The following is a 22,805-nucleotide window of genomic DNA, read 5'->3' on the forward strand; positions in this document are numbered from 1 at the left end:
AGCTCCTCTGGTGCAGAGACTGATGGGAATTGGTCAGTGATCTCTGTACACTGCTGTGTAATATATCAGGGTTATACAATGTATATTAATAAATAGTAGGGTGTGATGACGTTAGAGTGAAAGCTTCTCTGGTGCAGAGAGTGATGGGAGTGGATCGGTCACCTCTGTACAGCGCTGTGATATACGCATGACCTATAGACATGTAGTAGTGTGAGGGTGTGGTGTGGACATTAGAGTGTAAGCTCCTCTGGTGCAGAGACTGATAGGAATTGGTCAGTGATCTCTGTACACTGCTGTGTAATATATCAGGGTTATACAATGTATATTAATAAATAGTAGGGTGTGATGACGTTAGAGTGAAAGCTTCTCTGGTGCAGAGAGTGATGGGAGTGGATCGGTCACCTCTGTACAGAGGTGTGATACTGTATATGCCAGAGCTCTATACATGTAGTAGTGTGTGAGTGTGGTGAGGACATAAGAGTGTAAGCTCCTCTGGTGCAGAGACTAGTGTGAATGGGTCAGTGATCTCTGTACAGCGCTGTGCAATATATCAGGGTTATATAATGTATAATAATTAGTAGTGTGTAATTATTCTGAGGCATTAGAGCGTAAGCTTCTCTGATGCAGATGGGGTACATGTATCAGTGATTTCTGTGCAGTGCTGGGCAATATATCAGAGTTATATAATGTATAATAAATAGTAGTGTGTGACTATTCTGAGGACATTAGAGTGTAAGCTCCTCTGGTGCAGATGGGGTACATGTATCAGTGATCTCTGTACAGTGCTGTGGAATATGTCAGAGCTATGAATACATTGGAAATAATGTAAGTTTCTGCCACCTTCCCAGGCGTAGGCAGCTACTCCTATTGGGGGGAAGCTGTGGGGGTGGCGCTGGCTGAGAGGACTCACCTTTACACGTGTGTGGAAGTGCTCCAGGGACACGCGTGTGAAACACATAACGGACCGTGTGAGACACGCGGGCGCGTCTATAAATGGACTGTCGCTGAGCTTTGTAGATATGATGGGAAGTCTTACTTTCATCTCGGAATCAGACATTGAAATGAATGCAGAGATAATAGCGGAGCCGACTATAACTACATACTGGATCCATTATAGGGTTTCTCTGAGGCCCAGATCAGAGGGGTGATCTTCTTCCAAGTCATCCCACTTCAAAGGCCCAACATTCCTTCCAATTAACCTCCGCCTTTCACGGCTTAACCCTTCCAGCACCACACCAGACACCTCCACCAAAATGATATGACAGGGTGCTACCCCAGTTCCAACAGTCAAGTGACCCGGAGCCTCCCGAGGTTCCGGGACATAATTATTCCAGGAAATGAAGAGTCTTAGCAATAATCTGCAGAATATACAGATATCTGTCAGGAGGTAGATGGGACAGAGCCACGCTCTTCAGATCTCTAGAGAGTTTGTTACTGACATAATCCAAACACTATATACATTATGTGTATGTCAGGTGGAAGATGGGACATTGCAATATATCTAGAGGGGCAATTAATGGCATCATCTGCAGAATATATCACTAGGTATCTGTCCAGCAGAGATAGGATAGAGAAAGGTTCAGTAGCTATCTAGAGAGGCAAGCAATGGCAAAATCTGTAGAATATATCACTAGGTATCTGTCCAGAGAAGATAGGACAGAGCAACATTCAGCAGATATCTAGAGAGGCAAGCAATGGCAAAATCTGCAGAATATATCACTAGGTATCTGTCCAGAGAAGATAGGATAGAGAAAGGTTCAGTAGCTATCTAGAGAGGCAAGCAATGGCAAAATCTGTAGAATATATCACTAGGTATCTGTCCAGAGAAGATTGGATAGAGAAAGGTTCAGTAGCTATCTAGAAAGGCAAGCAATGAAATAATCTGCAGAATATATCACTAGGTATCTGTCCAGAGAAGATAGGACCGAGCAACATTCAGCAGATATCTAGAGAGGCAAGCAATGGGATAATCTGCAGAATATATCACTAGGTATCTGTCCAGAGAAGATAGGACCGAGCAACATTCAGCAGATATCTAGAGAGGCTTGCAATGGCATAATCTACAGTTTATATCACTAGGTATCTGTCCACATAGGGTATGATAGCGCAACATTCAGATATATAGAGAGGCAAGCAATGGGAATCTGTATATCAATTCTGTCCAAAAAAAAAAAAATGGGACAGAGACACATTTTGCAGATATCTAGAGAGGCAAGCAATGGGATAATCTACAGAATATATCACTAGGTATCTGTCCGCAACATTCTGCTGGTATCTAGAGAGTCAAGCAATGGAATAATCTGAATACTATATCACTCTGTATCAGTCAGGGGGTACCTGGGACAGATCAATGTTTTGCAGATATCTTGAGAGCCAAGCAATGGAATAATCTGAAAACTATGTCACTCTATCAGTCAGGAGATACCTGGGACAGATCAATGTTCTGCAGGTATCTAGAGAAGTCAGTAATGGATTATACACCAATATTGAGTACACCAAACAAATGTAAATGTATTCAGATGGACTTGAGATGATGTTGTTCACATGGGGGGGAATTGGTCAGCAAACCCCATTTTTCATTGATGGATATAGTATTTGAACATGTTAAGAAACGCTGGTCTATGTAATGTACAATTTTTATGTGTCACGAGGCAGAAAGGGAACAGCAATTCTTTGCAAGTATATTGAGGCGTCAGTAATAAAATAATTTGCAGAATAAGTACCTGTCAGGGGGGAGATGGGACAAAGCCATGTTCTGCAGTTACACTGTAGAACCAATAATCAGTATAATGTATACCTATCAGGAGGTAGATGGGGCAGGGCGATGTTCTGCAAGTCTCTAGAGATCCCAATATTGGAAAAACCTTCAGAATACACACTATGCACCTGAGGGGAGATGGTACAAAGCAACACTGTGCAGACTCCTAGACAGGTCAGTAATGGGATAGTGTTCAGAAAATATATCATATGCACGTATCAAGCAATAGATAAAACAGGGCAATGTTTTACTGATCTCCAGACAGGTCAGCAATGGAATAACCTACAAGATATATCAATATGCCTTCTCCAGTAGGTAGATGGAGCAAAGCAATATAAATGTTGAAAATGTATTTTATAACATTTTTGGCAGTCTATAAGTTTATTTTGATTATGAAATGGTATGTATATGCATATAAAATGTCAGCTCTTCAGACAATCCAGTCTGATATTCCATGTTGCGGGAAACAGCGTGGTTCCTGGCGCTGTCACTGTTGGTGTATGTGCTAGCTGTGTCAGCAGGGGGCGACCTCCTCCACCCAGTAAGCACTTCCACAGGAGGGTCACCTGGGGTGAGCATGGTACCAGCTGTGTGTGTATCCATATGACCCTGTCACCTAGTTAGTGGCACCCTCACCAATGGACAGTGAACTTGGTATCTGAACCAGCTGTATGATGAGCGTAACACAATATCTACTCCTGAAAACCGTGACCAAGTAAGTTGAAATGCTCTCCAGCGCTTAACGACAGCCAAACATTCTCTTCACCAAAGACTAAAACAATGAGAACTATCAGTCGGCGGTAATAGAGCTAATGAGCATCTGCGATCTTGCCTGTGCTTCTGTCACAACGGCAGAGCCCATAAAGATGAGGGGGAAACTAAGGAGGACATTTAACGGTAACGTCTACCAGTAATGCAGTACAGAACACCAGTGACCACGGAGAACGGATTATTAACAGTGTAACGGCACTACTGAAGGGAACCATGACTCAATTATCCCTGGAACTATGCGTGGAATAAGGACAGCTACAAAACTCCACATGCCCCATGGAAAAACCATAAACATGGATGGATGGTGATGAAGCACAGATATGGAGGTTGGCACCTACCTGTAGCAGTGGTCCAAGGCCTCCTTGGCTCGGGAAGCTGCTGAAGCCCTCAGTGATTTACTGGACAGAGCCACCACTGATGGCGAGCTCTTGGGTTTTAGGTCCACACAGTTCAGTTCCTCCTCCTCATTTAAAGTGGGTAGATAGCCACTCACAAGTTTCAAACTCCCCGGTCCTATATTATTGAAGTAAGCTGTGTTCTCTCCTCCAGTCCTGACGTACTCAAGATATATATCGGAGGTGAGGAACATTTGATAAGCGTTGTCCTCCATAAGAACCTGAATCTCCGCCTGAGCTTGATCAAACATAGTGGAATCGATATGCTGTTTCTTGACGGAGTCCCGGATGAAAACTTTGGTCGGAGGCTTCAGCTGTTTGGACACAACGCCGCAGTTCTCTATGTAGCGCTTGTGGATAGCCTTGGCCACCCTTAGTGTTTTGGTGTCCTTGATGTCCATCTGCCTGAAACCATTGCAGGCAAACCAAAAGTCTAAAGAATCCACACATTTCTCCCTCTCCATGAAGGTTCGGAAAAGATGGGCTCCATCCTGATCTCCAAGCAAGCAATGCAAGGACTTATTCCACCGTGCCAGAGGAGAGTCAGGGGTCGCACTGCCTTCCGGCTCCCCCAAACCATCTTCATTTCTCCGGTGGGTATCAGAAAGTGGCGCAGGCTTTGATCTTTGGCTTTGTGCTGGCAGCTGGCATGGTGCTTGGCCTTCCTCTCCTGGCACTGGCGGACGTGGGGCGTCTTCCCTAAAGCTGCTGTTCTCATCCGAGAGGTGAGTCACCAGCAAGGCACTGTTCATGGCTCTCTGGCTGCTATTGTGGATGTGAAATTCCTCTGTAATCTGCTCTCCCTCTCTCAAGTCAGCAGGGGATCCTGTGAGCCTTCTTCCCTCTGTAAATGAAAAGAAAGTATTGATTTAATCAAAACCAGATCCGCCCAACATCAAAAGAAAGAGTAAACAGTCTTTTCAACTCCTCACTGGCAGAGAGAGCCACAGACATACACAATGCAAATCACAGAGCACTTTCAAAGGACACAGTGTGAGCGCTTAGGCTTAACCCTCTCCATCCACACAGACCAGAGATAGATAGATAGATAGATAGATAGATAGATAGATAGATAGATAGATAGACAGACAGACAGACAGATCTTTTAGCAGGGGTTGATATATAATGTATATCACACACCATTCAGAATGACTCCTGAATACAGAACGCACAGGTGCCAGCAGATAGATGCGGTGGGTTTAGCGCGGTATCAGACACAGATAATGAGGCAGAGGAAAGCACAGAGAGGCAGTTATGCCACAGACATCTCCCCGCCATAGCCGAGCTTCTCTGAGGCATCTGTTTCTCATTCCCAGATTCCGATCACAAGAAACCACCCAGCTAAAGACTGGAGATCACTATTCACTTCCCTGCTTCACAGTCACCAACCTTCCCTGCTCCACAGTCACCAACTTTCCCTGCTCCACAGTCACCAACCTTCCCTGCTCCACAGTCACCAACCTTCCCTGCTTCACAACATATTCTCTGCTTGAAGTAGTCAAGCACTCAGCTTACACATAGCACCCAACCGCCTGCACAGCACCTTCACTGCTATACACAGTACCCAGCTGCTTACACAACACCTAAACGCCTGCAGAACATCTTCCCTGCTTCATAGCACCCAACCGCCTGCAGAGCACCTTCCCTGATTCATAGCACCCAACCGCCTGCAGAGTACCTTCCCTACTTCATAGCACCCAACCGCCTGCAGAGCACCTTCCCTGCTTCATAGCACCCAACCGCCTGCAGAGTACCTTCCCTACTTCATAGCACCCAACCGCCTGCAGAGCACCTTCCCTGCTTCATAGCACCCAACCGCCTGCAGAGTACCTTCCCTACTTCATAGCACCCAACCGCCTGCAGAACACATTCCATGCTTCATAGCCCACAACAGCCTGCACAGCACCTTCCCTACTTCATAGCACCCAACCACCTGCAGAGCACCTTCCCTGCTTCATAGCACCCAACCGCCTGCAGAGCACCTTCCCTGCTTCATAGCACCCAACAGCCTGCACAGCACCTTCCCTGCTATACACAGTAATCAGCTGCCTACACAACACCTAACCGCCTGCAGAGCCCCTTCCCTGCTTCATAGCACCTTCCCTGCTTCATAGCACCCAACCACCTGCAGTGCACCTAACTGCCCGCAGAGCACCTTTCCTGCTTCCTAGCACCCAACATTTTGCTGAGCTCCTTCCTTACTTCACAGCATCCAACTGCCTGCACAGCTCCTTCCCTAGTAACCAATCTGCCTGTGAAACAGCTTCCCTGCTATACAGAACACCTTCCCTGATCATCAGTCTGCCTTTCAAGCACCTTCCCTGCTATACACAGCACCCATCCTCCTGCACTGCACCCATCCTCCTGCACAGCACCTTCCCTGCTATACACAGCACCCATCCCCCTGCACAGCACCCATCCTTCTGCACAGCACCCATCCTTCTGCACAGCACCTTTCCTGCCATACACAGCACCCATCCTCCTGCACAACACCCATCCTCCTGCACAGCACCTTCCCTGCCATGCACAGCACTCATCCTCCCGCACAGCACCTTCCCTGCCATACACAGCACCCATCCTCCTGCACAGCACCTTCCCTGCCATACACAGCACCCATCCTTCTGCACAGCCCCATCCTCCTGCACAGCACATTCCCTGCCATACACAGCACCCATCCTCCTGCACAGCACCCATCCTCCTGCACAGCCCCATCCTCCTGCACAGCACCTTCCCTGCCATACACAGCACCCATCCTCCCACACAGCACCTTCCCTGCCATACACAGCACCCATCCTCCTGCACAGCCCCATCCTCCTGCACAGCACCTTCCCTGCCATACACAGCACCCATCCTCCCACACAGCACCTTCCCTGCCATACACAGCACCCATCCTCCTGCACAGCACCCATCCTCCTGCACAGCACCCATCCTCCTGCACAGCCCCATCCTCCTGCACAGCACCTTCCCTGCCATACACAGCACCCATCCTCCCACACAGCACCTTCCCTGCCATACACAGCACCCATCCTCCTGCACAGCACCCATCCTCCTGCACAGCACCCACCCTCCTGCACAGCACATTCCCTGCCATACACAGCACCCATCCTCCTGCACAGCCCCATCCTCCCACACAGCACCTTCCCTGCCATACACAGCACCCATCCTCCCACACAGCACCTTCCCTGCCATACACAGCACCCATCCTCCTGCACAGCACCCATCCTCCTGCACAGCACCTTCCCTGCCATACACAGCACCCATCCTCCTGCACAGCACCCATCCTCCTGCACAGCACCCATCCTCCTGCACAGCACCTTCCCTGCCATACACAGCACCTTCCCTGCCATACACAGCCCCCATCCTCCTGCACAGCACCCATCCTCCTGCACAGCACCTTCCCTGCCACACACCACCCGACTGCCTGTACTGAACCTTCCCCGCTTTACGGCACTCGTCTTCTCAATATGCCCCAGCATCAAAGCTCCCACCTGACGGCATAGAACCCATCCGACCGCAAAGCACAACAAGTCCCAGCTTCACAGCACCACCATAGAGGACATACTACAAGAATAATCACTGGTAAAACATGCTTCATCCTGAAGGTGACCAAGCAGCACAAAGTAACAGCAAAAAAGCACACAGCCCAGCATAATATCCCTGCTGACATACCGTACAGCAATCCTGGCTATACGAAACATTAAACCCCACCGGAGCAATAACAACATGCAAAGCCATGAAATATATATCAAATAGCAAAGGCAGCACAGGAGCCACACACCGGCTAGACATCAAGCAGCTCTAATATTACCAGTAATACCTCCAACTTACAGCAACAACAGCAATGCAAAACCTCCAGCACAACACAAAGCACAGCTGAGGGATCAGCAAAGACAGCAAATAAAGGCAAATAGCTGGATAAAAGCAGCAGGATGTGTCCAGAACTCGCTCCACAGCCAGGTTCACAATACACCTGATCCAGAGGCCAGGGGCATGGCATGGGCACCCAGCAAATGCATCCAGCCCTTCCCAGCCCAGGGTTACCTGATGGCCTCAGCACCCATGGCAGTCCTGGCAGGGAGGGCACCCAGAGATGGGGCTATGGGCCCTCCACAGTGCTGGCTGAGAAGTGACCCCTGGCCAAGCTGCACAGCTTCTTGAGAGATGACAGGGGGGTATGATGATAGGAGGCTGAGAGAGGAGGAGGAGGCGGAGGGAGATGAGAGGAGGGACTTGTCACACTATCCACCTTGCTACATTGTATCACACACAGCACACACTTCAAAGGACAACTGCATCAAAGGGAGGGGGAGGGAAGCAGCTTACCATCCCTGCAGGGGGTGCCAGGGTGCCCCTCACATGTGTGCAGCCCCCCAGCCTGGCACTACAGGAGGCGGCAGAGAGCTGCAGGCAGAGCAGCAGAGAATGATGTGTACAGAAAGCTGAGAATCCATCCAGCTCCCTCCTCCTCCCCCCTCCTCTGCTCCCTCTATACCAAATTTCCTGACACTCCTCTCCAACTCCACATCAAAGAGAGCCTGTCCTTCCATTCACTCAACCCTGCCTCTGTGTGGCTGCATTCCGCTTGTGCTCCATGCATGGCTGCATTTCCCCCCTGACCTAATGCATGGCTTGTATATCTTCTGTCCCCAGTGCATGGCTTATATTCTCCCCAGTGCATGGCTTATATTCCCCCCAGTGCATGGCTTATATTCCCCCCAGTGCATGGCTTATATTCCCCCCAGTGCATGGCTTATAAGTTATATTCCCCCCAGTGCATGGCTTATATTCCCCCCAGTGCATGGCTTATAAGTTATATTCCCCCCAGTGCATGGCGTATATTCTCCTCAGTGCATGGCTTATATTCCCCCCAGTCCCAGTGCATGGCTTATATTCTCCACAGTCCCAGTGCATGGCTTATATTCTCCACAGTGCATGGCTTATATTCTCCCCAGTCCCAGTGCATGGCTTATATTCTCCACAGTGCATGGCTTATATTCTCCCCAGTCCCAGTGCATGGCTTATATTCTCCCCAGTCCCCAGTGCATGGCTTATATTCTCCACAGTGCATGGCTTATATTCCCCCCAGTGCATGGCTTATATATCTTCTCTCCCCAGAGCATGGCTTATATTCCCCCCAGTGCATGGCTTATATATCTTCTGTCCCCAGAGCATGGCTTATATTCCCCCAGTGCATGGCTTATATTCCCCCCAGTGCATGGCTTATATTCCCCCCAGTCCCAGTGCATGGCTTATATTCTCCACAGTGCATGGCTTATATTCTCCCCAGTCCCAGTGCATGGCTTATATTCTCCCCAGTCCCCAGTGCATGGCTTATATTCTCCACAGTGCATGGCTTATATTCCCCCCAGTGCATGGCTTATATATCTTCTCTCCCCAGAGCATGGCTTATATTCCCCCCAGTGCATGGCTTATATATCTTCTGTCCCCAGAGCATGGCTTATATTCCCCCAGTGCATGGCTTATATTCCCCCCAGTGCATGGCTTATATTCTCCACAGTCCCAGTGCATGGCTTATATTCTCCTCAGTGCATGGCTTATATTCTCCTCAGTGCATGGCTTATTTTCTCCCCAGTGCATGGCTTATATTCTCCACAGTGCATGGCTTATATTCTCCCCAGTGCATGGCTTATATTCTCCCCAGTGCATGGTTTATATATTCCCCAGAGCATGGCTTATATTCTCCCCAGTCCCCAGTGCATGACTTATATTCTCCCCAGTGCATGGTTTATATATTCCCCAGAGCATGGCTTATATTCTCCCCAGTCCCCAGTGCATGACTTATATTCTCCCCAGTCCCCAGTGCATGGCTTATATTCCCCCCAGTCCCCAGTGCATGGCTTATATATCTTCTGTCCCCAGTGCATGGCTTATATTCCCCCCAATCCACAGTGCATGGCTTATATTCTCCCCAGCCCCCAGTGCATGGCTTATATTCCCCCCAGTCCCCAGTGCATGGCTTATATATCTTCTGTCCCCAGTGCATGGCTTATATTCCCCCCAATCCACAGTGCATGGCTTATATTCTCCCCAGTGCCCAGTGCATGACTTATATTCTCCCCAGTCTCCAGTGCATGGCTTATATTCTCCCCAGTCCCCAGTGCATGGCTTATATTCCCTCCACTCCCCAGTGCATGGCTTATATTCCCCCCAGTCCCCAGTGCATGGCTTATATTCTCCCCAGTGCATGGCTTATATTCTCCCCAGTCCCCAGTGCATGGCTTATATTCTCCCCAGTGCATGGCTTATATTCTCCCCAGTGCATGGCTTATATTCTCCCCAGTCCCCAGTGCATGACTTATATTCTCCCCAGTCCCCAGTGCATGGCTTATATATCTTCTGTCCCCAGTGCATGACTTATATTCTCCCCAGTCCCCAGTGCATGGCTTATATTCCCCCCAATCCCAAGTGCATGTCTTATATTCTCCCCAGTCCCCAGTGCATGGCTTATATTCCCTCCAGTCCCCAGTGCATGGCTTATATTCTCCCCAGTCCCCAGTGCATGGCTTATATTCCCCACAGTCCCCAGTGCATGGCTTATATATCTTCTGTCCCCAGTGCATGGCTTATATTCCCCCTAATTTCCAGTGCATGGCTTATATTCTCCCCAGTCCCCAGTGCATGGCTTATATTCCCTCCAGTCCCCAGTGCATGGCTTATATTCTCCCCAGTCCCCAGTGCATGACTTATATTCTCCCCAGTCCCCAGTGCATGGCTTATATATCTTCTGTCCCCAGTGCATGGCTTATATTCCCCCCAATTTCCAGTGCATGGCTTATATTCTCCCCAGTCCCCAGTGCATGGCTTATATTCCCTCCAGTCCCCAGTGCATGGCTTATATTCTCCCCAGTCCCCAGTGCATGGCTTATATTCTCCCCAGTCCCCAGTGCATGGCTTATATTCTCCCCAGTCCCCAGTGCATGGCTTATATATCTTCTGTACCCAGTGCATGGCTTATATTCTCCCCAGTCCCCAGTGCATGGCTTATATTCTCCCCAGTGCATGGCTTATATTCTCCCCAGTGCATGACTTATATTCTCCCCAGTGCATGGCTTATATTCTCCCCAGTCCCCAGTGCATGGCTTATATTCCCTCCAGTCCCCAGTGCATGGCTTATATTCTCCCCAGTCCCCAGTGCATGACTTATATTCTCCCCAGTCCCCAGTGCATGGCTTATATATCTTCTGTCCCCAGTGCATGGCTTATATTCTCCCCAGTCCCCAGTGCATGGCTTATATTCTCCCCAGTGCATGGCTTATATTCTCCCCAGTGCATGACTTATATTCTCCCCAGTGCATGGCTTATATTCTCCCCAGTGCATGGTTTATATATTCCCCAGAGCATGGCTTATATTCTCCCCAGTCCATGACTTATATTCTCCCCAGTGCATGACTTATATTCTCCCCAGTGCATGGCTTATATATTCCCCAGAGCATGGCTTATATTCTCCCCAGTCCCCAGTGCATGGCTTATATTCTCCCCAGTCCCCAGTGCATGGGTTATATTCTCCCCAGTGCATGACTTATATTCTCCCCAGTGCATGACTTATATTCTCCCCAGTCCCCAGTGCATGCCTTATATATCTTCTGTCCCCAGTGCATGGCTTATATTCTCCCCAGTGCATGGCTTATATATCTTCTGTCCCCAGTGCATGGCTTATATTCTCCCCAGTGCATGGTTTATATATTCCCCAGAGCATGGCTTATATTCTCCCCAGTGCATGGCTTATATATCTTCTCTCCCCAGAGCATGGCTTATATTCCCCCCAGTGCATGGCTTATATTCTCCTCAGTGCATGGCTTATATTCCCCCCAGTGCATGGCTTATATTCTCCCCAGTGCATGACTTATATTCTCCCCAGTGCATGGCTTATATTCTCCCCAGTGCATGGCTTATATATCTTCTCTCCCCAGAGCATGGCTTATATTCCCCCCAGTGCATGGCTTATATATCTTCTCTCCCCAGAGCATGGCTTATATTCCCCCCAGTGCATGGCTTATATTCTCCTCAGTGCATGGCTTATATTCCCCCCAGTGCATGGCTTATATATATCTTCTCTCCCCAGAGCATGGCTTATATTCCCCCCAGTGCATGGCTTATATTCTCCTCAGTGCATGGCTTATATTCTCCCCAGTGCATGGTTTATATATTCCCCAGAGCATGGCTTATATTCTCCCCAGTGCATGGCTTATATATCTTCTCTCCCCAGAGCATGGCTTATATTCCCCCCAGTGCATGGCTTATATTCTCCTCAGTGCATGGCTTATATTCTCCCCAGTGCATGGCTTATATTCCCCCCAGTGCATGGCTTATATTCTCCTCAGTGCATGGCTTATATTCTCCCCAGTGCATGGCTTATATTCTCCCCAGTGCATGGCTTATATTTTCCCCAGTGCATGGCTTATATTCTCCCCAGTGCATGGCTTATATTCTCCCCAGTGCATGGTTTATATATTCCCCAGAGCATGGCTTATATTCTCCCCAGTGCATGGCTTATATTCTCCCCAGTGCATGGCTTATATTCTCCCCAGTGCATGGCTTATATTCTCCCCAGTGCATGGCTTATATTCTCCCCAGTGCATGGCTTATATTCTCCCCAGTCCCCAGTGCATGACTTATATTCTCTCCAGTCCCCAGTGCATGACTTATATTCTCCCCAGCCCCCAGTGCATGGCTTATATTCTCCCCAGCCCCCAGTGCATGGCTTATATTCTCCTCAGCCCCCAGTGCATGGCTTATATTCTCCCCAGTCCCCAGTGCATGGCTTATATTTTCCCCAGTGCATGACTTATATTCTACCCAGAGCATGGCTTATATTCCCCCCAGTGCATGGCTTATATTCTCCCCAGTGCATGACTTATATTCTACCCAGAGCATGGCTTATATATCTTCTGTCCCCAGTGCATGGCTTATATTCTCCACAGTGCATGGCTTATATTCTCCCCAGTGCCCTAGTGCATGGCTTATATCCCCCCAGTGCATGGCGTATATTCCCCCCAGTGCATGGCTTATATTCTCCCCAGTGCATGACTTCTGTCCCCAGTGCGTGGCCTATATATCTTCTGTCCCCAGTGCATGGCTTATATTCTCCCCAGTGCATGGCTTATATTCTCCCCAGTCCCCAGTGCATGGCTTATATTCTCCCCAGTCCCCAGTGCATGGCTTATATTCCCTCCAGTCCCCAGTGCATGGCTTATATTCCCCCCAGTCCCCAGTGCATGGCTTATATTCTCCCCAGTGCATGGCTTATATTCTCCCCAGTCCCAGTGCATGGCTTATATTCTCCCCAGTCCCCAGTGCATGGCTTATATTCTCCCCAGTCCCCAGTGCATGGCTTATATTCTCCCCAGTCCCCAGTGCATGGCTTATATTCCCCACAGTCCCCAGTGCATGGCTTATATATCTTCTGTCCCAAGTGCATGGCTTATATTCCCCCCAATCCCCAGTGCATGGCTTATATTCTCCCCAGTCCCCAGTGCATGGCTTATATTCCCTCCAGTCCCCAGTGCATGGCTTATATTCTCCCCAGTCCCCAGTGCATGACTTATATTCTCCCCAGTCCCCAGTGCATGGCTTATATATCTTCTGTCTCCAGTGCATGGCTTATATTCTCCCCAGTCCCCAGTGCATGGCTTATATTCTCCCCAGTGCATGGCTTATATTCTCCCCAGTGCATGACTTATATTCTCCCCAGTGCATGGCTTATATTCTCCCCAGTGCATGGTTTATATATTCCCCAGAGCATGGCTTATATTCTCCCCAGTCCCCAGTGCATGACTTATATTCTCCCCAGTGCATGACTTATATTCTCCCCAGTGCATGGCTTATATATTCCCCAGAGCATGGCTTATATTCTCCCCAGTCCCCAGTGCATGGCTTATATTCTCCCCAGTCCCCAGTGCATGGCTTATATTCTCCCCAGTGCATGACTTATATTCTCCCCAGTGCATGACTTATATTCTCCCCAGTCCCCAGTGCATGCCTTATATATCTTCTGTCCCCAGTGCATGGCTTATATTCTCCCCAGTGCATGGTTTATATATTCCCCAGAGCATGGCTTATATTCTCCCCAGTGCATGGCTTATATATCTTCTCTCCCCAGAGCATGGCTTATATTCCCCCCAGTGCATGGCTTATATTCTCCTCAGTGCATGGCTTATATTCTCCCCAGTGCATGGCTTATATTCCCCCCAGTGCATGGCTTATATTCTCCTCAGTGCATGGCTTATATTCTCCCCAGTGCATGGCTTATATTCTCCCCAGTGCATGACTTATATTCTCCCCAGTGCATGGCTTATATTTTCCCCAGTGCATGCCTTATATATCTTCTGTCCCCAGTGCATGTCTTATATTCTCCCCAGTGCATGGCTTATATTCTCCCGAGTGCGTGGCTTATATTCTCCCCAGTGCATGGTTTATATATTCCCCAGAGCATGGCTTATATTCTCCCCAGTGCATGGCTTATATTCTCCCCAGTGCATGGCTTATATTCTCCCCAGTGCATGGCTTATATTCTCCCCAGTGCATGGCTTATATTCTCCCCAGTCCCCAGTGCATGACTTATATTCTCCCCAGTCCCCAGTGCATGACTTATATTCTCCCCAGCCCCCAGTGCATGGCTTATATTCTCCCCAGCCCCCAGTGCATGGCTTATATTCTCCCCAGCCCTCAGTGCATGGCTTATATTCTCCCCAGTCCCCAGTGCATGGCTTATATTTTCCCCAGTGCATGGCTTATATTCTCCCCAGTGCATGGCTTATATTCTCCCCAGTCCCCAGTGCATGGCTTATATTCTCCCCAGTGCATGACTTATATTCTACCCAGAGCATGGCTTATATTCTCCCCAGTCCCCAGTGCATGGCCTATATATCTTCTGTCCCCAGTGCATGGCTTATATTCTCCCCAGTGCATGGCTTTTATTCTCCACAGTGCATGGCTTATATTCTCCCCAGTGCCCTAGTGCATGGCTTATATCCCCCCCAGTGCATGGCTTATATTCCCCCCAGTGCATGGCTTATATTCTCCCCAGTGCATGGCTTATATTCTCCCCAGTGCATGACTTCTGTCCCCAGTGCATGGCCTATATATCTTCTGTCCCCAGTGCATGGCTTATATGCTCCCCAGTGCATGGCTTATATATATTCTGTGCCCAGTGCATGGCTTATATTGTCCCCAGTGCATGACGTATATTCTCCCCCAGTGCATGGTTTATATTCTCCCCAGTGCATGGCTTATATTCTCCCCAGCCCCCAGTGCATAGCTTATATTCTCCCCAGTGCATGGTTTATATTCTCCCCAGCCCCCAGTGCATGGCTTATATTCTCCCCAGTGCATGGCTTATATTCTCCTCAGTGCATGGCTTATATATCTTCTGTCCCCAGTGCATGGCTTATATTCTCCCCAGTGCATGGCTTATATATCTTCTGTCCCCAGTGCATGACTTATATTCTCCCCAGTGCATGACTTATATTCTCCCCAGTGCATGGCTTATATATCTTCTGTCCCCAGTGCATGGCTTATATTCTCCCCAGTGCATGGCTTATATATCTTCTGTCCCCAGTGCATGGCTTATATTCTTCCCAGTGCATGGCTTATATATCTTCTGTCCCCAGTGCATGCTTATATTTCTTCTATCTTGCTTCAACCATGGCTCATACCCCCTTCTTTCCTAAATGCATGGCTTATATCCTCCTGTCAAAGCATGAATTTATATCTAACCTCAATGAATATCGCCCTAATTATGCTAATTGCACATCTGTGCAATACAGAACAAAACATGGTTTCCACCCCATTCAAATGTCAAAATAGTTTGCAGCCCCGCTCAAATGCCAGAAGAGTGTGCAGCCCTGCATACATGCTAGAACAGTGCACAGCCCTGCATAAATGCCAGAACAGTGCACAGCCCTGCATAAATGCCAGAACAGTGCACAGCCCTGCATAAATGCCAGAACAGTGCACAGCCCTGCATAAATGCCAGAACAGTGCACAGCCCTGCATAAATGCCAGAACAGTGCACAGCCCTGCATAAATGCCAGAACAGTGCACAGTCCTGCATAAATGCCAGAACAGTGCACAGCCCTGCATAAATGCCAGAACAGTGCACAGCCCTGCATAAATGCCAGAACAGTGCACAGCCCTGCATAAATGCCAGAACAGTGCACAGTCCTGCATAAATGCCAGAACAGTGCACAGCCCTGCATAAATGCCAGAACAGTGCACAGCCCTGCATAAATGTCAGAACAGTGCACAGCCCTGCATAAATGTCAGAACAGTGCACAGTCCTGCATAAATGCCAGAACAGTGCACAGCCCTGCATAAATGTCAGAACAGTGCGCAGCCCTGCATAAATGCCAGAACAGTGCACAGCCCTGCATAAATGCCAGAACAGTGCACAGCCCTGCATAAATGCCAGAACAGTGCACAGCCCTGCATAAATGCCAGAACAGTGCACAGCCCTGCATAAATGCCAGAACAGTGCACAGCCCTGCATAAATGCCAGAACAGTGCACAGCCCTGCATAAATGCCAGAACAGTGCACAGCCCTGCATAAATGCCAGAACAGTGCACAGCCCTGCATAAATGCCAGAACAGTGCACAGTCCTGCATAAATGCCAGAACAGTGCACAGCCCTGCATAAATGCCAGAACAGTGCACAGCCCTGCATAAATGCCAGAACAGTGCACAGCCCTGCATAAATGCCAGAACAGTGCACAGTCCTGCATAAATGCCAGAACAGTGCACAGCCCTGCATAAATGCCAGAACAGTGCACAGCCCTGCATAAATGTCAGAACAGTGCACAGCCCTGCATAAATGTCAGAACAGTGCACAGTCCTGCATAAATGCCAGAACAGTGCACAGCCCTGCATAAATGTCAGAACAGTGTGCAGCCCTGCATAAATGCCAGAACAGTGCACAGTCCTGCAGAAATGCCAGAACAGTGCACAGCCCTGCATAAATGCCAGAACAGTGCACAGCCCTGCATAAATGCCAGAACAGTGCACAGCCCTGCATAAATGCCAGAACAGTGCACAGTCCTGCATAAATGCCAGAACAGTGCACAGCCCTGCATAAATGCCAGAACAGTGCACAGCCCTGCATAAATGTCAGAACAGTGCACAGCCCTGCATAAATGTCAGAACAGTGCACAGTCCTGCATAAATGCCAGAACAGTGCACAGCCGTGCATAAACACCAGAACAGTGTGCAGCCCTGCATAAACGCCAGAACAGTGTGCAGCCCCGCTCAAATGCCAGAACAGTGCGCAGTCCTGCATAAACGCCAGAACAGTGTGCAGCCCCGCTCAAATGCCAGAACAGTGCGCAGCCCTTCATAAATGCCAGAACAGTGTGCAGCCCCGCTCAAATGCCAGAACAGTGTGCAGCCCTGCATAAACACCAGAACAGTGTGCAGCCCCGCATAAATGCCAGAACAGTGTGCAGCCCCGCATAAACACCAGAACAGTGTGCAGCCCCGCATAAATGCCAGAACAGTGCGCAGCCCCGCATAAATGCCAGAACAGTGCGCAGCCCTGCATAAATGCCAGAACAGTGCACAGCCCTGCATAAATGCCAGAACAGTGCACAGCCTTGCATAAATGCCAGAACAGTGCACAGCCCGCTCAAATGCCAGAACAGTGTGCAGCCCCGCTCAAATGCCAGAACAGTGTGCAGCCCTGCTCAAATGCCAGAACAGTGTGCAGCCCTGCATAAATGCCAGAACAGTGTGCAGCCCCGCATAAACGCCAGAACAGTGTGCAGCCCTGCATAAACACCAGAACAGTGTGCAGCCCTGCATAAACGCCAGAACAGTGTGCAGCCCTGCATAAACACCAGAACAGTGCACAGCCCTGCATAAATGCCAGAACAGTTCGCAGCCCTGCATAAATGCCAGAACAGTGTGCAGCCCTGCATAAATGCCAGAACAGTGTGCAGCCCTGCATAAACGCCAGAACAGTGCACAGTCCTGCATAAATGCCAGAACAGTGCGCAGCCCTGCATACATGCCAGAACAGTGCGCAGCCCTGCATAAATGCCAGAACAGTGCGCAGCCCTGCATAAATGCCAGAACAGTGCGCAGCCCTGCATAAATGCCAGAACAGTGTGCAGCCCTGCATACATGCCAGAACAGTGTGCAGCCCTGCTCAAATGCCAGAACAGTTTGCAGCCCTGCATAAATGCCAGAACGGTGTGCAGCCCCGCTCAAATGCCAGAACAGTGCGCAGCCCTGCATAAATGCCAGAACAGTGTGCAGCCCCGCTCAAATGCCAGAACAGTGTGCAGCCCTGCATAAACACCAGAACAGTGTGCAGCCCCGCATAAATGCCAGAACAGTGCACAGCCCCGCATAAACACCAGAACAGTGCACAGCCCTGCATAAATGCTAGAACAGTTCGCAGCCCTGCATAAACGCCAGAACAGTGTGCAGCCCTGCATAAATGCCAGAACAGTGCGCAGCCCTGCATACTGTAAACGACAGAACAGTGTGCAGCCCTGCATAAATGCCAGAACAGTGCACAGCCCTGCATAAATGCCAGAAAAGTGCGCAGCCCTGCATAAATGCCAGAACAGTGCGCAGCCCTGCATAAATGCCAGAACAGTGTGCAGCCCTGCATACATGCCAGAACAGTGTGCAGCCCTGCATACATGCCAGAACAGTGTGCAGCCCCGCATAAATGCCAGAACAGTGCGCAGCCCCGCATAAATGCCAGAACAGTGCACAGCCCTGCATACTGTAAATGTCAGAACGGTGTGCAGCCCTGCATAAATGCCAAAACAGTGTGCAGCCCTGCATAAACGCCAGAACAGTGTGCAGCCCTGCATAAATGCCAGAACAGTGCGCAGCCCTGCATACATGCCAGAACAGTGTGCAGTCCTGCTCAAATGCCAGAACAGTTTGCAGCCCTGCATACATGCCAGAACAGTGCACAGCCCTGCATAAATGCCAGAACAGTGTGCAGCCCCGCATAAATGCCAGAACAGTGCACAGCCCTGCATAAATGCCAGAACAGTGTGCAGCCCCGCATAAATGCCAGAACAGTGTGCAGCCCCGCATAAATGCCAGAACAGTGTGCAGCCCTGCATAAACGCCAGAACAGTGTGCAGCCCCGCATAAATGCCAGAACAGTGCACAGCCCTGCATAAATGCCAGAACAGTGCGCAGCCCTGCATACTGTAAACGACAGAACAGTGTGCAGCCCTGCATACATGCCAGAACAGTGCGCAGCCCTGCATAAATGCCAGAACAGTGCGCAGCCCTGCATACATGCCAGAACAGTGCGCAGCCCTGCATAAATGCCAGAACAGTGCGCAGCCCTGCATAAATGCCAGAACAGTGCGCAGCCCTGCATAAATGCCAGAACAGTGCGCAGCCCTGCATAAACACCAGAACAGTGTGCAGGCCCGCTCAACCGCCAGAACAGTGCGCAGCCCCGCTCAAACTCCAGAACAGTGCGCAGCCCTGCTCAAATGCCAGAACAGTTATATTTTTTATCTAAAATAGATTCACAGTCTTATGGCCCATACTCACGGGCTACAATTGTCGCCGCAACACGCGGCGCGCGTGTTGTGGCGACAGGTCGCCTGTGAGTATGAGGTGTTGCACGGGCGCGCACCCCGAACAGTCGCTCGTCGCTGATGTCGCCAGGCGATTGGCGCGGTCAATCGCTTGGTGACAGTTGCCGCCGCAACTGTCGCTAGTCCGTGTGGGTATGCAGACTAGCGACAGCAACAATCGGAATACATTGAGCTTCCGGCGCCGCCGGCGGGGGGAGGAACAACAGCGACAGCTTCCGCCGCATCAGTTGCCAGGTCCCTGCGCCGTGTGTATGCGGAGGGACCTGGCGACGAGCTGTCGCCGGCCTGTCGCGCACACGCTCCTGTGTGCTAGCGACAGGCCAGAAATGTTGCCCGTGAGTATGGGCCATTACAGAAGGCCTCATGGTGCTAAAGATAAGTAGCGATCATACTTTGTTCACTACACTATTACACTGGAATCTCCAGCATGAACCCGAGCAGGGAAGATCGCAGAACCGGTGCTATGTAGCAGCAGAACATGGCGTGAGCGAGCGGCCGCACTGCTTGCGATCGCGCACCCATAGTCAAGAGCGTTCTGTGCAGGCTCAGTATTTCTACACCTGCACAGAACACTCTAGGCAACCTGAGTGCGATCACGAGCGACACGGCCTCGTGCAGGCGCTGTAGATGAAAACCTGGTGAGGCCGGCATCTGCAACGCAGGGGATCCGGGGACACTGGAGCTGTGGCTAGGGACAGATAGGCTGGAGGCAGCCCCAGGTAAGTAGGTCTTGTTTTTTATTTTTCCTTGAATGTATCCTTTAACCTCCTTAGCGGTAACCCTGTGTGTGACACGGGGTAAGCCGCCAGAGGGTGCCGCTCAGGCCCTGCTGGGCCGATTTAAATATTTTTTTTTTTTGCTGGACGCAGCTAGCACTTTGCTAGCTGCGCCAGCACCCCGATCGCCGCCGCCGCCGCGCGCCCGATCGCCGCTATCCGGTGCGGTGCGCGCCCCCCCCCCCCAGACCCCTGCGCTGCCTTGCCAATCAGTGCCAGGCAGCGCCAAGGGGTGGATCGGGTCTCCCAATGACGTCCCGACGTCGCTGACGTCGGTGACGTCATCCCGCCCCGTCGCCATGGCGACGGGGGAAGCCCTCCAGGAAATCCCGTTCTTTGAACGGGATTTCCTGATCGCCTATCGCCGGAGGCGATTGGCGGGGCTGGGGGGATGCCGCTGAGCAGCGGCTATCATGTAGCGAGCCCTGGGCTCGCTACATGATTTAAAAAAAAAAAAAAAAAAACTGCTGCGCTGCCCCCTGGCGGTATTTTTCATACCGCCAAGGGGGTTAAATAAACCTCATATTTTGGTCACTCAATGAGGCATGGGGGGAATTTATCAAGGCAGGTGCAGAAGAAACTGCAACAGCTATCCAGAGCAACCAACCAGGTTTCAGCTATTAAACGACAAGGATTCTAACTGGTTGCTTTGGGCCACCGATCTACTTTACTTTGCCCATGTCTTGATAAATTGGGCTCGACTAGTCATGGCACTGATACAGCCAGTTCTTCTGCTGGACCATTCTGTGGTGTAACGGAACCAGGATCAGTTATTAATGTAATATCTTCCAGGAAGATATGAGCCCCTCCCACACCTCCCAGGACAACAGATAAAAGCAGGATTGGGCTGGTGGAGGGATCCTGGGACCACCAACAAATCACATACTACATCAACAATTCCTCATCAACAGCACATTTCTCTCACGTCATCTCATATCTGTCCGAACACTTGCCTGTCTCCCACCAACAGGCTCGTTGTTCATAGAGAATGACAGGGAATGTATACCTTCTAACTTTCTGAAATAAGAAAGGGGGGCACTTAAAGGATACCCGAGGTGACATGTGATATGATGAGAAAGACATGTACAGTGCCAAGCAAACAAATAACTATGCTGTGTTCCTTCTTTCCTTTATCTACCTGAAAGAGTTAAACATCAGGTATGCAAATGACAGTTTCTGTCTGGGTCAGGACTGGGTCTGACCCAGACAGAATAAGACAAGACAAAACAAATAACATTTATATTGGGCTTTTCTCCTGACGGACTCAAAGCGCCAGAGCAGCAGCCACTAGGACGCGCTCTATAGGCAGTAGCAGTGTTAGGCAGACTTGCCTAAGGTCTCCTACTGAATTAGTGCTGGCTTACTGAACAGGCAGAGCCGAGATTTGAACCCTGGTCTCCTGCGTCAGAGGCAGAGCCCTTAACCATTGCACCATCCAGCCACTGCATAACCCTCACTGATAAGGAATTGCAACCATAAAACACTTTCCTGTCAGAAAATTGTTTCTGAGAGCAGGAGAGACATAACAAGCATCAATAGTTAATAGATTTGAGCTCTGGCATACTTCAATAAATCTGTTATTGAGCAGACAGTGAAACAGTAAAAACTTCAAAAGTGGATTTAAAAATAAAATAAAACTCTTGGATATCTAAAAAAAAGGGTCATATTTAGAAGGAGGACAGATACAATTGTTTATCGCATTGTTTTGTGTTTACTTTAAGCAATGCTACTAGTCACATCTCTGACACACCCCTAATCACGCATACACAAGACATGACAGAACATTTATATTGTGCTTTTCTCCTGGCGGAAAAGCGCCAGAGCTGCAGCCGTGTTAGGGAGTGTTGCCCAAGGTCTCCTACTGAATAGGTGCTGGCTTACTGAACAGGCAGAGCCGAGATTTGAACCCTGGTCTCCTGTGTCAGAGGCAGAGCTCTTAACCACTATCCAGCCACTATCCATACCATAACCATTTTATACAAAAATTTGTTGCTTTATAATTCAAACCACACGTCGTCCTTTGTATCCTGTTTCATTTTCCTTCATATTCAAATATGAAATTAACAAATATATACATTTAAAGGATAAGAATAAAGCTTAGCTTCAATTAAACACATTTTTCAGTAAACAAATATACGGTATATATTTATATAGGTCTGCACATCAGTCCTGAAAGAGGGACAAATACCCATCACCACCTGTTACAAAAATCTTTCTCAGGCCTGGTGCACACCAAAACCCGCTAGCAGATCCGCAAAATGCTAGCAGATTTTCAAACGCTTTTTGTTATTTTTCTGTAGCGTTTCAGCTAGCGTTTTGCGGTTTTGTGAAGCGTTTTTGGTGTAGTAGATTTCTGATATTGTTACAGTAAAGCTGTTACTGAACAGCTTCTGTAACAAAAACGCCTGCAAAACCGTTCTGAACTGACGTTTTTCAGAGCGGTTTGCGTTTTTCCTATACTTAACATTGAGGCAGAAACGCATCCACAATCCAAAAAATGCCTCACCCCGGGAGT

At 49.4% G+C, this 22,805-nt stretch overlaps 1 protein-coding gene across 5 annotated transcripts in view; it reads right to left on the reverse strand.

The window, feature by feature from the left end:
- The window catches only part of AXIN2 (axin 2), a 76,257-nt gene that overhangs the window by 45,027 nt on the left and 8,425 nt on the right, over positions 1-22,805 (reverse strand). For 2 of the 5 annotated variants that reach the window (XM_068264196.1, XM_068264197.1), the window contains exon 2: positions 3,868-4,768. In XM_068264196.1, coding sequence (XP_068120297.1) covers positions 3,868-4,768 — 901 coding nt within the window. Of the gene's footprint in view, positions 1-3,867; positions 4,769-7,593; positions 7,613-7,965; positions 8,072-8,247; positions 8,267-22,805 lie in introns of those variants that run through there. The other 3 variants (XM_068264200.1, XM_068264198.1, XM_068264199.1) reach the window with 3 other exon arrangements.

Source organism: Hyperolius riggenbachi, chromosome 12 (assembly GCF_040937935.1).
Source record: "Hyperolius riggenbachi isolate aHypRig1 chromosome 12, aHypRig1.pri, whole genome shotgun sequence".
In the NCBI taxonomy this organism is placed as follows: domain Eukaryota; kingdom Metazoa; phylum Chordata; class Amphibia; order Anura; family Hyperoliidae; genus Hyperolius; species Hyperolius riggenbachi.